The 16,243-nt window shown below is 36.0% G+C and overlaps 1 protein-coding gene across 1 annotated transcript; it reads right to left on the bottom strand.

Moving 5' to 3' along the window:
* Positions 1 to 362: 362 nt before the first annotated feature.
* On the bottom strand, positions 363 to 15,903 carry LOC122316599 (phosphoglycolate phosphatase 1A, chloroplastic-like). Its single transcript, XM_043133261.1, has 11 exons — positions 15,463 to 15,903; positions 14,128 to 14,195; positions 13,832 to 13,924; positions 13,682 to 13,753; positions 12,185 to 12,256; positions 9,361 to 9,420; positions 9,117 to 9,169; positions 8,598 to 8,695; positions 1,823 to 1,922; positions 762 to 865; positions 363 to 616 (listed from the first exon to the last, which is right to left on the bottom strand). Exons 1-11 carry the CDS (start codon positions 15,794 to 15,796, stop codon positions 510 to 512), a joined length of 1,161 nt encoding a protein of 386 aa, XP_042989195.1. The 5' UTR covers positions 15,797 to 15,903; the 3' UTR covers positions 363 to 509.
* Between the last annotated feature and the right edge of the window lie 340 nt (positions 15,904 to 16,243).

Here is a 16,243-nt window from a genome sequence, read left to right as displayed (position 1 = left end):
CCGTTTGTCACATGGGAAATGACTTAAGAGTCTTGAATGACACCAAACGTTTATACACCTTTAGGCAAATCATCAAAGATAAACATAAAGAACGCAAGCTTTCTTGCACCTTTATGGGTTGCTGAAACCTTATGGGGCAGATTGCCGTAGCTGAAAAGTTTTCAGCAGGAAGATTCAGTAGAATATCTACTTCGTAAATGTCCAGTCATAATTCCTGGAACACTCCCTCATCTTCTGAAAAACCAAATGGATAATAAGATTCCTAAATATATTGTTAGGGAGGATTTCCGAAAGTTTGATCGCTCCGATCTCACTAGCCTAAGAATATTTAAGCTAGATGTGAGCTTCAACAATCATACGTGCAAGAATTCTCTTGTTGAATTCCAGAAACTACAGAGCGTATTTTTTGCATGTACTTAATCGATACCAAAATGTGACTTAATGAAAACAAAAGTCTAAGGAAAATGTCACCATGTGCTTAAATAATTATCCTCTGTCGCATACGATTATCATACAGTTGCAGCTTTAAGAGGAAGGAAATCGGAAATCTTATTGGTGTAGAAATCTGGTTGTATGGAGTTGTTTGGATTCTGAAGCATTGGCAATGTAGTCACACCTACCAGAAAGAAAAAAGGGCAAAAAATTAGCCCCATCAGGATAATAAAATATTGAAAATAGACAAAGCAAACCAGAGCACATATTGAAAAGAAAATAAAAAGAAGAAAAACCTCAGGGCACAAATTACACAATAATTTAGTTACCAGAGAGCACAAGAAGAGTTTTGCAACCACCGTTTTGTCCAAACAGAATATCAGTATCTAATCTGTCCCCAACCATGCATATCTGTGACTTGAGAATGCCAAATCTGTTGCCATGAAGTCGATGAGAATAGTATTGTAGATCCCATAATTGATGAGATTCATATATATGGTAACTTCCAACAAAGAATTTCAGATATTGAAACGTAGCATCCAGTCAAAACATACACGGGGAATGTTTCTTTTGTTATTATTAAGTTTCTCAAAGACCAATCACATCCAGAAACTTACACTACAAGAAATGGTGATCAAGCATCTAAAGATAGGTGCTTAATAATCTGGCTACCCATGGCTAACTATTATTACAGAGGTTTGCTCATCACATGCAAAGTGATCAAATAAGGACTAACCAACAAGTCAACTCATAGAAGGTCTAATCAGAAAAGAAAATGTAGTAGTTTCCATATCTTGGTAAAAGGGGCAAATCAGACAAACTATGAAACTTGGACTACATGTGGCCTTGCTCAAGACTGCAAGTCCTCTCTCTCTCTCTCTCTCTCTCTCTCTCTCTCTCTCTCTCTACTTTGTTGAAGCTACAATATTAGTGGTACTGGCGAGTCAAATTTGTACCAAATACTTTGTCTGATTGTAAGATTGTTTTAATATATTGTTTATGCTGTGTAAATAAGAAGCTTCCACTTGCATATATTAATGATTTCAATTTCTTTTCTGTACTTGTTTTTTCATTATGTAGACAAGGTGGATCCTCCTTTGTTATACTGTGGCCAATATAATTTCTGCAAAATGTAAATATCTCACTCTAAGTTCACCCTAATATTTCTGAACTTAGATCGAGATATTATGTTAACTCATTTAGATGGACAGTACACCGAATTTGAAAACTGTGGTATAGGACTACATGTCAGAGATATAACATTTTCTGAAGCATCCTTATTTTCAGTGAGTAATATTTCCTGGAGTCCGTTAAACACATTTGTAAACTCAAAGAGCGGTTGTGATGATTATAGCCGAAGCAACATGAAGAATGGGATTGGAAACAGTACTTGTTTGCCAAGTAGTCCATCATAAAAGTCGAGGGCTTTCCCACAACCAGTGGCTCACGTCGAGTAGATCCACTAACAGCACCAACCATAGAACCACCACCTGAAATCAAGTATCCATAATAGCGTGAATTTACATGATAATATATATTGCAATAAATTAACATTACATTAAAATTGGGAGTTTGGACGGAAAGTAAAGGAGAGAGGATATGAGGAAGAGGGTAATGAGAAGAGTGGAGACAAGAGGAGCTAGCCATCCCCTCTTTGAAGCAGACATTATGAAGAACCCCAAAGAGCGAATTTTAAAACCAAGATATTTGAAATTAAAGTCTTTACTTAATGTAAGGCTAACATGGGAGTTAAATTAAAGTTCTTTTTTGATAAGTAAGAAAAATTTATTAATCCTCATAATTAGGCAAAGCCCAAGTACACAAATAGTATACAAGAGAAAAATACCTAATTACAGCATACTACCAAAGAAAGAAGCATACAAGTCATTAAGATTAGCCCCACGTAATACAATGGCCTTAGCCCAAAGTAACAAAGTAAATAATATACACCCCCCCCCAAAAAAAAAAAGAATGTTCTCTATTTTAAAAACGCCCATTCCTCTTGTTCCATATACACCACATAACAAGTAAAGGCACCATCTTCCAAACCTCCATCAAATATGGTTAGGATCCGGCTCGAAAAAATTAGAGTATCATCAGCAAAGAGAAGATGAGATACATTGATGCTCCCAAATGATGAACTGCCCACTGAAAACCAGACAAGAAAGATCCATTCACCTCTGCCTTCAACATTCTACTCAAAGCATCCATAATTAAAACAAAGAGAAAATGAGAAAGAGGATCTCCATGTCTCAAACCACAAGAGCTGTTGAAAAAACCCTTGGGAGTGCCATTGACCAGCACTGAAAATCTAGCGGTAGTGATACAATGCTTCATCCAATTGCACCACTTCTCCCCAAAACCAAATCTACCAAAAATGTAAAGTAAAAAATCCCCGTTAACATGATCAAAGGCCTTCTCCATGTCAAGTTTGCAAAGTATTCCTAGGATGCTAGATCAAATTCTACTGTCCAAACATTCATTGGCAATAAGAACTGAATCCAGAATCTGTCTCCCCTTAAAAAAAGCATTTTGCTGCTTCAAAATAATCTTTTCCATGACTATGCTCATACGATTGGCAAGAACCTTGGATATCATTTAAATTAAAGTTTGACGGCTAAGTCTACTTATAAAAAAAAAAATTAAAAAAAAATAAATAAATAAAAACTCTATCATTCCACTACTCAAAGTGTAACCACAGTACAAAACCTCAAAGGGTAAAACTACTACAAAAGGATCACCCTTTCTATACAATCCTCTCCTGTTATCATCTCAAGTATAGACACCCTACTTTTTCCACCACCAAAATATCCTTCTCTGTTAAGGTGCAATCACTCCTTGTAAGACCTTTAGCACCAGCTTTAGGAAGGAACTCTACAGTTCTATCAACTTCCTGATAGACATGTTCAGTCTTCAAACACAATATGATTTAGTTGAATAAGCTCCTCCCGTATCTCCATTTCCAGTTCATCTTGCATTTACCCTTTAACCAGTTCACGACCACCTATGAATCAGATTGAAGATCCACCAACTTAGCTGTAACTTCAAACACATAATTAATCCATCCAACCTCTACAAAATTATTAGAACCAGTTTCATAACATGCAGAGAAGGATGCAACAAAATTTCCCCTGCATACATTATAATTCCACCATCTCCACTCATCCCCAGATTTCCATACCTAAGAGGCATAAGTTCCATTACTCAGCAAGGGTTGAGCCAAAATCCAAAAACCCGACTCCAACTCTGACTCCAACTTCGATTTTTTGACTCCGACTCCAACTCCGATATTGTACATATTTTATAAAAATATATTTATTTTGTATATATTAATTATATATATATATATTTTATATAACTATAACTTATATAGTTAGTTAAATTCAATAATATACTAGTACGAGCAAATTATTATAAAATAATATACTTATACTATAATATAAATAGACTAAATTGACTAATAATAGTTTAGTATATGTAAACACCATACTATTAACTATTACTACCATGTAACCCTAATGTATAATAACATGTAATACTAATTATATAATAACTAATGTATAATAACATTTAATACTAATGTATTATGTATAAATGAAAATATATAAATTTATAATAACATTTAATACTAATGTATAATAACTAAATTATAATAACTTGTACTAGTAATGTATAATAATCAATGTGTAATAACATGTAATACTAATGTATAAACATTAATATATAATAACATATAATATAATGTATTATAAAGTAATTTTGTACAATGACTTATTTTTCCAATTTTTTTTTTTTATGTTTTAATAAAATTGAAATTTGAAAAAATATTTTTTTAAAAAAACTGAAATATGGAAGCCCCGATTAGTGAGAGCCCAAAATTTTCAAATTGAAATTTCAAATGGGCTAAGAAAAAAAGTCCAATAAAAAAGTCCAAATCTGACTCCGCTTCTACAAGTTGGAGTCGGAGTCAGATCGGAAGCTATGCAAATTGGAGTTAGAGTCAGAGTTAGAGGTCAGATTCGACCTCCAACAAAGCTGGAGTTGGAGTTGGAGGTAGGGCACTCTGACTCCAACATTGTCGGTGCTCAGCCCTACTCAGCACATGATCAAGAGAATCTTACCCAGGTGCTTCACAGCAGTCACTTAGCTTTTAGCACCCCGTTTGTCTTTTTTGCCCTTTGTCAATGTCATGGAGGCGCTCAACAAAATGATATCTGCTGCCATGACGCAGGCTTTTATCAGATTTCTTTGTGGGGGCTAAGAACTCACATCCTTAACTTATCACAATTCTGTACACAGAGGATTCTTTGTTGGTTTGTGGGACAAATCCAGATCAGCTTCACTGTTTGTGCTCTTTATTCTTATGCTTTGAAGCAGTTTTTGGCTTGGATGTAATATTGGCTGAGTTAGTTCTAGTGGATCAAGTCACCAATGTGGATGGTCTGGTTGGCATCCTGAGATGCAAAGAATTATCTTTACCTAAAAAGTATCTTGGCATTCTATTTGGGTTTACCTTCAAGGCCCAGGAAATTTGGAATGAGAGTATAAAGAAGATTGACTATCAGTTGGCTGGCTAGAAGAGGAAGCATTTGTCCAAACGAGGGAGAATTGTAGAGGGACTTTCTTTAGGGTGGTTAGAGGTCAAGTTTCCCTGATCTCTGGGGGCAGTTTGAGAGTTTGGAACCTACTTTTCTTTTATTGTTAACTCTAGGGGAAGTGGCTCTGGTGGTATCAAAATAAGAGAGAGACCTTGTGGAGAACAGTGGTAGATTCTAAATACGATGTTCATGGGGTGGTTGGTATTCTGATGTGGTCAAAAGGCCTAATGGCAAGGGGTTATGGAAGAATATAAGAAAATGTTAGGGAATTTTTCTAATTATATTAGATTTGAGGGAGACTGAGCTAGGATTAGATTATTCTGGCTTGGTTTGTGGTGTGGAGATAGGGTTCTAAAAGGAAGCATACCTGGATGTGTACGGTGTTGATCATCGTAAAGATACATTTTTTGGATAGGTCATGGTAAGGATACTTTTGTCACTTGGAGATATCTAGCGATTTTTCTCAATGGAATGTAAGTTTCATTATATGGCTCAAGACTGAGGTGGATACCGTTATTGCATTCTTTAACATGTCTATTCCACTACTTTGAGATGAAGAGGTAAAGGCAAACTTCTTTGGAACTCTTCCAAGAGAGGGATATTTAGTGTTCGTTCGTTCTATATTTTCATTATTTCTCATGAAACTAATATCTTTTCTTGTATAAGTATTTGGCGGACTAAGGTCCTGCCAAAAGCTGCATTTTTTACTTGGACAGCTCTGAATATTTTACCATCAATAATCTAAGGAGAGGACACATTGTTGTGATTGATTGGTGTATATGTGTAAGAGAAATGGAGAATTGGCTTGGCTTGGTTTGGGTCATGTTATGTCTAGTATAGAAGTAGACCTTTAATTACTTGTGGAGAGGGTTAGAAGATGGTTCTAACTTACCTCACGTGGTCTATTTGGAGGAAATGAATAATAAAAGTTTTGAGGACCATGAAAGGAGGCTGGAGGAGCACACAACTTTCTTTTTCAATATTCTTTTCCTTTGGACAACTTCTATAGACTTTGATAGGCTCAACTTTCATGGTTCTCTTATATCTTTTTCTCATTCTAAATAGGTGACTCTTTTGTATATATCTTGTGTACTTGAGTAGTGCCTTTTGCAGCTTTTAATGAAGTTTTATACATAAAGAAGTGGATTCTAGTAGCAAATGAAGGACTTGTGAAAAAACTTTTCCTGATGAAAATAGAAATTTTAAGAGGAAAACATTTGAACCACAACCATAAGCTCCAAGTGAAAGTCTGTTCAGCAGTTCTCGCCAGCTGCCATGCAGATCTTGTAGAAAAGAAGCCATCTTTAGCCGTTTTCCAGATTGGTATGTCCTTTCCTAAAAGTTAGGTTTGGATTCTTTTATAGGGAATAAATCTTTATTCATAAGCACAAGTTGCAACTCAAGTACATAAAGAGTATGCAAGTGATACCTATCTAGATGGAGGAAAAGATGCTAACAATTCATGGATGTTGAGTCCATTAACATCTATAGACACAGTCCAAGAGAGAGAGAGAGAGAGAAAAAAAACCATGGTGATAAAGAAGTTCTTCAACTCCCCCATCATCCACTCACAGTTCTCACATTTTTTTATCATCTCTCATACAAAATACACCAAATGAGGTAAATTGGGAACATTGTTATAATTAGCAGGCTGTCACCTAGTCTTCTCCAAGAATAGAAAAGATATACAATCCTAATAGGCATGACCCAAGCCAATCCAACCTGCTTGAAGAAGTCACTCCACAATGCGCTTGTAATATCATGATAAGAAGAAGATGATCAACAGACTCCCCTACTTCTCTTACACATGCAACACCTGTCAATCATGACTATATGGCTCTTGCTTAAACTAGCTGTAGTGAGAATCTTTCCAAAGGTGGCCACACAAGCAAAAAAAAAACTGCTCTTGATGGAACCTTTGTCTGCCAAATGCTCTACAACAGAAATGGATCGTCAAAATGAGGAATGACTATATTATTGAAAGAACAAGCAATGAATAGCCCTCTCTTTGGCAGGTCCCAATAAGTCATCTTTCCCTCCCTCCTCTTCTTATTCTGAATATAATAAATATAAGAACTCATTTAAAAGATCAATTTCCCAATCTTGCACTGCTCTGATGAAGCCAAGATTCCACTTAATAGTATTACCCAAAATCTCTAAATTATCCGCCATAGAAGCATCCTTAACATGAGCAACACTATATACATACGGGAAGAATTCCTTAAAGAAGCAATCTCCACACTGCAAATCATGCCAGAATCTTATCCTAGATCCATCTCCCACCTCAAAATTGATATGGTTAGAAAACTTCCCCTAAACTTTCCTAGTACAGTGGTACTTTGATATTGCCATATATACATGTTACCGGCACAAGGAGAGATTGAGGCTGAGTTTGGTCAATTAGGCACAGAAAATGTACTCAAAAGCATTTTCTCAACTTGCAGACCAGGTCCATCCAGCTTACCCAAAGGAAATGCCCCGACACTTCAGTTACCTTGCCTTCTTAGCTTTCAGAAGAGAAGCTTAGGTATTATGCCACCAAATTTGACCAGAAAGGCTTCACAGGAGGATCGAGCTAATATATAGCTTGGACCTCATTTGTACTCCATCCACTCCACAAGCATCCATATTTGGAAGCTACTACTTCTCTATACGAAGTATCTCTCTCAATTTGGGTATGACAAAGCCACTTCCCTAATAGTACATGGTTAAACAGAAGCAGATTATGAACCCCCAACCCACCCACAGAAATTTGAGAACAAATCTTGTCCCTACTTACTAGGTGAAACTTTGTCTCTTCCCCTCAACCAACCCAAATGAGTTCTCATTATATCTTCTCAATGTGCTTAGCAACACTAGAAGGAAGTAGAAAATAAGATAAAAAATATGTGGCCAAGTTAGACAGCTTTTGATCAAAGTGACCTATCCCCTTTGGACAAATACATCGTCGTCCATCCAGCTAACAACACTATCTTCTCAATAATCTCATCCCAAATTGCATTTTCCTTCAAGGCGACCTCTAATGAAGGGCCCAGATACTTAATTGGTTAGGATGACATTGAAAAATTCGGAATACTTGCCAAGCTGTTCAAATTTCAGATGTTTCGATGACAATTCAGATGTCAATTTCCCCCAACTGTCTTGTAATATTTGAATATTCCAATCAGTAAGTTCCACATCTCAATCACGAAAGCATCAGGTCTAATAATGTTTTCCACTATATCTGCCAAGACAACAATTCCAGCCATTTCTCATACTAAAATGCAGTATTCCTTACTTTATCCTCCACATTGTATCTCCCTAAACTTCTTTAGTAAGACTAGAAATAGATCTCCTAAGTCAAGTCCCACCTCAAAATCCTTCATCCAACCAAAGCATATATACTTTCCTAACTTTCATAAAGTGATTTTCCAATGTATATACATCATAACAACTGAGCTAAAATGTAAATGAGAGATAGGCCATACATTTCCTTATTAATTATGAAAACAATCAAGCAAACTTCACAGGAGTAGATGACAAGTTGGATTAAATACAAACTTTAACAGAAGCAGAAGAGAAGTCAACCTGCCCATTCCTGAGCATCTGTTAGATGAGTGACAGCATCGCGATTTGTAGCAATGAAAAGACACCCAGGGTTTTCACGTATACAGAGTGTTCCATACCTTCCATCAGAAAAGAAAACTGTTAAATCACTCAAATCATGGAAAACCAGACAGAATGTGTATGTAGTGCATCTAAAATAATGTTAGAGGCTCAAAGAAGATTTGGCCATTATGGTACTGACTAGAGTTGATAATGATCAGTGACCACTTTGAAGTGAAAGAAAAGGAGTGCCTGAGTTTAAACATCTCCATACAGATCCTAGAGGAAAAGAAGTAACTTCTGTAAACAACTTTGTATGAGCAAGTTTTAATTTCCTGTTTAAAATGATTATGTATCAGATTTCAGATATAAGCATTTAGAAAAAGGAATCTAAAAGAGAGATATACCTAAATCAATAATAATATAGCATGATTCAATATAAACAGAATGGCCATTTTTCCAATATAAATGTGTCTTGTAACTAAAAGTTTGAGATCTTACTGTATTTTGTAGTAGTTAAAATAACGATCAAACCCAACAACGACAGCTCCAACCTAAAATAAATGAGGAATTCGTTTATTATGACTAAAGGTTGGATCACAGTGAAAGAAATGAATTGGGGAAAAAAGAATACAAAAAGCATAAATCAGACTGAAAGTACATTTTCTTTTTCTCATTGGTTCAAACTCTTAGAGACAATCAAATTATAATTGAAACTGTAAGGCACAGGAAAGCAGAAGTATACATCCTTATCATGCTCCATCAGAAATCCAGGCTTTAGCTCTATCTTTTTACCACCATCATCCTGAGAATTTTAACCAAAAAAAACCGATTTAAGAGATAGAACAGTCCCATCTTCATCATAAAATTTTAAATTATGCCAAACCACAACATTCTCAAAATTTTCATTGATTTAAATGATACATACCAACTCATCCATTCCAAGTTGTTAATATTACCCTGGCATCGTACAACACCCCCCCCCCCCCCCCCCCAAAACCAAAAAAAAAAAAAATCCAAAAGGGGCAGAAAGAAAGATCTCTTCCATATAAAATTGCTTTTGTTGTTGTTGTTATAAAATAGGTGAGTAACTGTTGCCTAAAATCCTTCCATATGAACCTTATATCCTCCTTAGAATAGCCACCCCTTACCATGTCTGATGTACATGCCAAATTGTTTCTTTTTCTATTTGGAAAAGACACTTTTGGAAGTAAAGAATAACCGACATTGATTGTCAAGACAGTGCACCTAAAAATCGACTTTAACATCCAATTCTTTCACTTAATTAGTTAAGATTTGGAAAATTCCACAACCATGTTATTACTTTTTTCTCAGTTTTTTTTTACCTAATTTAATATTTCCCTTTTTATCTTTTTTTAAGTGTTGTAATATTTTTTTTAACAATCTCCATTTTTTATAATTTATTTCTTTTTGATATTTTTAATGATGTTTTTAAAATAATTTTATAATTTATATTTGTTAAAAACAATTTAAAAGAAGTGGTGTTAGTGGCGGATGTTCTTAATGTGGAGAGTATGGCTTCCATTTTGGGATGCAAGATATCTCAACTACCTATGAAATTACCTGGCCTCCCGTTGGGTGGTCCGTTCAAATCAATATCTATTTGGGATAATTTTCTAGAAAAAATGAGAGGAAATTGGCTAGTTGAAAAGGATGTATATATCCAAAGCTGGTAGGGTCATCTTCATCAAAAACACTCTTTCCAACTTGCCAACCTATTTCCTATCATTATTTCCACTCCCCACCAAGGTGGCTCATTGCATGGAGAAACTCCAACATGACTTATATGAGGGGATCAATGACGAGTTCAAATTTCACTTGGTGAAAAGGGCCAAAATTTACTCTCCTATTCAAGAGGAGGTTTGGGCATTCGGAACTTGCAATTTTCCAGCAAAGCTTTGCTTGGTAAGTGGCTATGGAGATACCACAATGAGAGGGGGGGCCTTGTGGAGAACCGTCATCGAATTGAAGCATGGGGAACCATGGGGAGGATGGTGTACCAAGGAGGTGCACATAAGAAGAGGCTAGGACACATATTAAAGATATACTTGCTTTGAGGTGGGTGATGGATCTAAAATTAAATTTAGGAACAATGTATGGAGTGGTGACAGGGTACTCAAGGAAACTTGTCCACAAGTTTATGGCATAGCAGGCATGAAAAAAGCCTCAATTGCAAACCTCTTCATACTCTCTAATGGCACTCCCCAATAGAATGTTACATTCCTTAGAGATGCACAAGATTGGGAAATTGAGCCTTTTTCGGAGTTCTATGACCTAGTGTACTCCAACCGTTTGTTGGCGGGAGTCGAAGATAATATCTTTTGGTGCCCTACTAAGATAGGGAAGTTCTTAGTCCACTCCTTCTACAAAGTCATGACAATGCATGATACAAATTCATTCCCATGGAAGAGTATTTGGAAGACAAAGGTGCCCCTAAATGAAAATGTTTTTGAACAGACGGCTTCCTTGGGGAAGATCCTCACTTTAGACAACCTAAGGAAATGTTGAATTATCGTCATGGATTTGTGTTGTATGTGCAAAAAGAGTGGAGAGTCGGTTGACCATCAACTACTTCATTGTGAGAGTACCAGGACATTGTGGAATGAAGTTTATGCTCCGGTGAGATTACTTGGGTGATGCCGAGATGGGCAGTGGACCTCCTAGCTTCTTGGAAAGCCACTCAAGGTAACTCTTAGATCACTTTAATTTGGAAGATGGTTCCAATATGTTTATGGTGGTGTATTTGGAGGGAGAGCAACAAAAGGAGTTTTGAAGATCAAGTGTGGTCTATGGATGAGCTTAGAAATCTATTTTTCAATACTTTACTCCATTGGTCGATTGTAATTGATTTTCATGGCTTGTCGTTTCATGAATTCCTTGTATCTCTAAATTATGCATGCTTAGGTGCTGCTCTTATATATGTCCTGTATACTTGGGCTTTTGCCTATTCTTTTGACCAATAAAATCTTGTTTTTACCGATTAAAAAAACAATTTAAATGTTTTCTAAGTTTTTTATGCCTTCTTTTTTTTGTTTTCTTTATTTTATCAAACTTATAACTTCATTATTATTTTTAAAATTTTTTTTCTATTTTACTGATTTGTTTATATTCTTTTAGTGTTCATGCTGACTCTATATTTTTTTAATTTTAAATGTTGATTGTACATTATATGCCACGTGTCATCGTCTTATTGGCCATGATATGGCGTCAACTGCCACATCAGCATTTTCCATCAAGAGACTAACAAAGTCTTGCCGAAGGGACCAATCTAAAATTTGACAATAACCATTGGTGCTTGTTCTAAACTTTTTAAACCATAGGTATTGATTTTGAAAAGGTGCAAACCCTAGGGACCTGAACAGTAATTTTTCCTTAATTTTAATTCCCATGTGTTTCTCTTGTATGCGCCCTTTGTACTAGGGTTCCACCCTTTTTCCATATCAAATAAATCTCTAACTTGCTTATCCAAACAAAAATAGCAAATTTAAGAATAATTTGGAGGATGAAGTAACAAAAAAAAAAAAAAAAAAAGTAAATCTCATACATACAGGGCCACCAAGATATTCAAATCCAGCAAGCTCAAGCTCCTTCAAAATGCCATCCTCACCGATCACATACACCTAAATCATAACCAACCATTAGTCTTCTATTTCTTTATCCCATAGCCTTCATACTCAGACAAGGTATCAACAAGGTTTCCAAACATGGTTAATTGCTAATCATGGGTGGATTTACGAACAAGTACAAAATTGATTAGATTAGCAGGGTAACCATAAGCAAAATGAGATTATTGTTACATAATTTTAAAGAGCCGATATGCTATGCAAACAAATCTTACTGTCAGGAAGGGTACCATTAATAAAGATTAAAACGCTTGTTCCTCTAATAAAGTATACCGCACGAGGGAATACTAATCAGCTGGTAACATTTTTCACTTCATATCTAATTAGATGGTGAGAGGGAGGATACAGAATTCTCCACTCTTTCCTTGCAAACATTTGTGTCTACTGTAACCATTCACAGGAAGGAAAAACAAAGTACAATTTTTTAAGCAGTACTTTATGTGTTTTTTGAGATTGAGGTCTTAGAGGAACACCAGTAAGGTGTCCTCTTCAGAATCATAAACCTCACAGACACCAAAACATGTATATCATCATCATGTTTTGTTTGTTGGTTGTATGTCCTTACAGTAAAGTGATTGTTTACTACTGACGATACATGAATTGGACCCTATATTTTACAATCTGTATGCATGCGAGTGTGCACACACACATACCTGCTGCCCACTACACCTACTGAAAAAAAGGGCTTCCTGTTACGACCTTCCTTACAAATATGACTTGATAGGTATTAGAAAAGTTTTTTATAAAACTGACAGCAATTGAGAAATATGTTAAAGTATATAGCCAATAATATATAGATATGTCCCGGGTATGTGCATGGGAACTTCATTTCTTGAAAGCCCATTCTCTGGAACCTGTGGAAGGGGTGGGATCATGGTGACTTTCCTGCAGCTTTCTCCATATATTATGGAATTGGCACCAACACTATGGCAAAGGTAAGGGCATTGGTAGATGGACTAAATTGTGTGAGAAGCTTCATATATGAGGTATTGAAGTGGAACCCCTTCTCTGATGATTAAAAGCTGGTGGCATTGGGCAAAGAGGGCTGTTCACCGGAATGTGCAGAAATTTTAGGATCGGATTAGAGACAAAGCAGTGGGCATTTTATTATCTGTTCACCATGTGTTCAGAGAAGTAATCCAAGTTGCTGATTGGTTGGCTAAACAAGGAGTTAAAGGGCATACAGTAGAGATTCTGGAGCAAAGCAGTTTTCCTAAAATAGTCAAAGGCATGCTAAGACTTGACAAATCTGGACTACCAACTATACATAATAAATAGCTGTCCAAAGAAGCATACAGAAAGATATAGACCTTTTATAGTATGTTACCAGATTCAACTTAACACTTTAGGTTTGTCCAAGGTGTTTGAAATAGTGATCCAATAGCAATTTTTTTTAGACTTAATAATATTATATATATATACCTTTTTATCTTTGGGGAAATTAATGGACTTCAGATATGCAGCAGCAGCAAAAGATGATGCAAAGATTTCCTCCTGAAACATTTCAGTTGCATTAGAAGTTAAGATTGATAAAGTTTAGCCAACATGAGGAGGAAAGAATCATGAACTAACCTCACTGACATTCAGACCAAGCGTTTCAAACTTTTTACCATATTGTTTCCTAGACTTTGTCGAGTTGTTGGTGACAAAAACTAATCTCTTTCCCTGAAAAGAGAAAAAAATTATCAACAAATGTCTGAAACCATTACCTCTCAAACCTTTGCTGAAAAACTCCACTTGTGATTATTTCACTAAGAAATCAATAGAAAAGAAGAAAGAAAAAAAGAAAAAAAAAAAAAGGTAAATGAAACTAGAAGCTTATACCCATATGAATTTATGCAAGCTAGCACCTACATTCATAAACAGACCTTTGACCGGAGCATATCAAGGGTTTCTGGGACTCCATCTATCAGTTTATCTCCTTTCCATATAACTCCTGCAATTAATCGAAGTATGTGAGCTTTAGCTATATCATCATTAGATTTGTAACCATTATCAATCCCCAAGAAATGAAAAAGGAAAGACACTTCAATCAAATGATTGATCATATTCATTAGATAACTCCAATATGCTAATTTGAAAGAAATTGATTTCCTACATAAAAGGAAATTAAAAATATATATATATATATGTATTTCCCAATAACTTAGCACTAGGTTAATATGCTCTAGGCTTTGCCTTAAAGCTTTCCATAAGAAACTATATACCCGTTCGTTCAACTATAGAAATTGTGAATTTATTTCCATTGAAACTTAATGAAAATGCTTAATATTGGAGTTCATGGCCAGAGTGTCAAGTCTCACATTAAGAGACAGTGGAGAAAAAGATTGATATACATGGTCCCCTTGGCATCCAACATTTGTATCCAATGCGTCACAAGAAAACTCCCAGAGTTTCAATCTCCCACAACTTCACTCGACTTAATTAGGAGCACTAAATTGTCTTTAGTGTAGAACATCAGAATGCTGAGCCCTGTATCAGAGGTTGCTAAGCAGGAAAAAATAAAAGATTGAGGTTTTGAACCACTATCATTACCTTATTCAAGTATCGTGCAAAGCCTGGGAGGAAAAATTTGGACAACAGTGAGATACAAAAATTTATCTTCTGCATCTGGTCTGGGTACATTATTGTCCAAATTGAAAATCTAAAGACTGACATGCTCTACTGCTGATTAAAGTGTTAAATTCTTGTCGGGAAAAAGGAAAGAATCTAAGTTACGGTTGTTAAATGCCATAAAGCATATATGAAACCAAAGGAAAATTGTGAAAATCCCAAAAAATTTGAAGGAAATTTACTTCGATTGCTTAAGAGAAAATAATAATAATAATAATAATAATAAGAATAATAATAAATAAATAAATAAAAAACGCCTGAATTTTCTCCCTTCAAATTACGTAAGCACAGTTGCCATCTTTATAGTAAGAGTGGAATGGACCAAAAACTCCCCCCCCCCCCCCCCCCCCCCGAAATTAAAAACAACTCTCTTCGTCATGAATTTGTCCATCCCTTCAATTGTGAACAACTGAAGCTGCTAGCATTTTAGCATGTAAACGGAAATCCAAAGGGCCCTTAAAGTTTTATCTGTTTCTTTATCCTAAACAAATATTAGCGCGGGTGGACATGCGCACCGATGTCTTAACACACAAACTAGTAAACAAAGAAGCCCATTTCAACAGCATCCAGACAAACAATAAGACCCTCACCATCGCAGTCGAAGATGAATGTCTCTACGGAGTCAATGAGCTCCCCCGGGTTCTTGAGGGGCTCTGCCAATGCTCTAGTCGTGAAATTCTCCATTCTTGACCGATCACAATTGTTTCTTTTTGCCTTGTAGTTGGTATTTTTACTACGGTTCCATCTTACGCTTACGAAGTTAGATAAAGGGTTTGGAAAAGTATACGAGAGCTTCTTGAGGCCCGAAAATCTGGAACAGTTGGGGCTTAAATGACTAAGAAATCGTGATGGGTTCGTGGAAGAAAGAGATGAGACCGAAAGAGAGGCTGAGGCTGTGGCTGAGGCTGTTGTTCTGCTCAGCATTTTGTTTGGGGGCCTGGTGCTTTTTTTCTTGGGTTGGTCGTTTGAAGCAGTTAAAGGTAGGTTTCAACTTTATTTGAATGGTTGTCTGCGATGACGAGTGGATGAGTTCAGATGCAGTGTGATCACAATCACACACACTCTTTCTGCTTACACCCACAAAAAAAAAAAAATGATCACAATCACACATTCACTTTTTCTGCTTATTTAAAAGAAAATTGTGAAATAGAAATAGATTACATGGAAATAGTGGAAAAGTACAAGGGCATATTTGAAAAGTGTGATGATTTTGTGAATCCCTTCAATTTTCTCGTAATAACAGTCTCCAAATAGACACCACATATTCTCAATCCTCGACCAGATGGCAGAGGATGACCATGCCTCACTCCCAAGTCCTCCCTCCCTCCTGAGTCCTTCCCTCTCTCTCTCTCTCTCCTGATCTCCCTCACA

Source organism: Carya illinoinensis, chromosome 7 (assembly GCF_018687715.1).
Source record: "Carya illinoinensis cultivar Pawnee chromosome 7, C.illinoinensisPawnee_v1, whole genome shotgun sequence".
In the NCBI taxonomy this organism is placed as follows: Eukaryota; Viridiplantae; Streptophyta; class Magnoliopsida; order Fagales; family Juglandaceae; genus Carya; species Carya illinoinensis.
This window is presented reverse-complemented; position numbering and strand designations above follow the sequence as displayed.

Coding starts and splice junctions, on each gene's coding strand:
- LOC122316599 (XM_043133261.1), bottom strand. CDS start 15,796: ATGCTGAGCAGAACAACAGCCTCAGCCACAGCCTCAGCCTCTCTTTCG. Junction 12,257..13,681: donor ATTTCCCCAAAGATAAAAAG/GTATATATATAT, acceptor GTTATGATTTAG/GTGTATGTGATCGGTGAGGA. Junction 9,421..12,184: donor TTGAATATCTTGGTGGCCCT/GTATGTATGAGA, acceptor TAAAATTCTCAG/GATGATGGTGGTAAAAAGAT.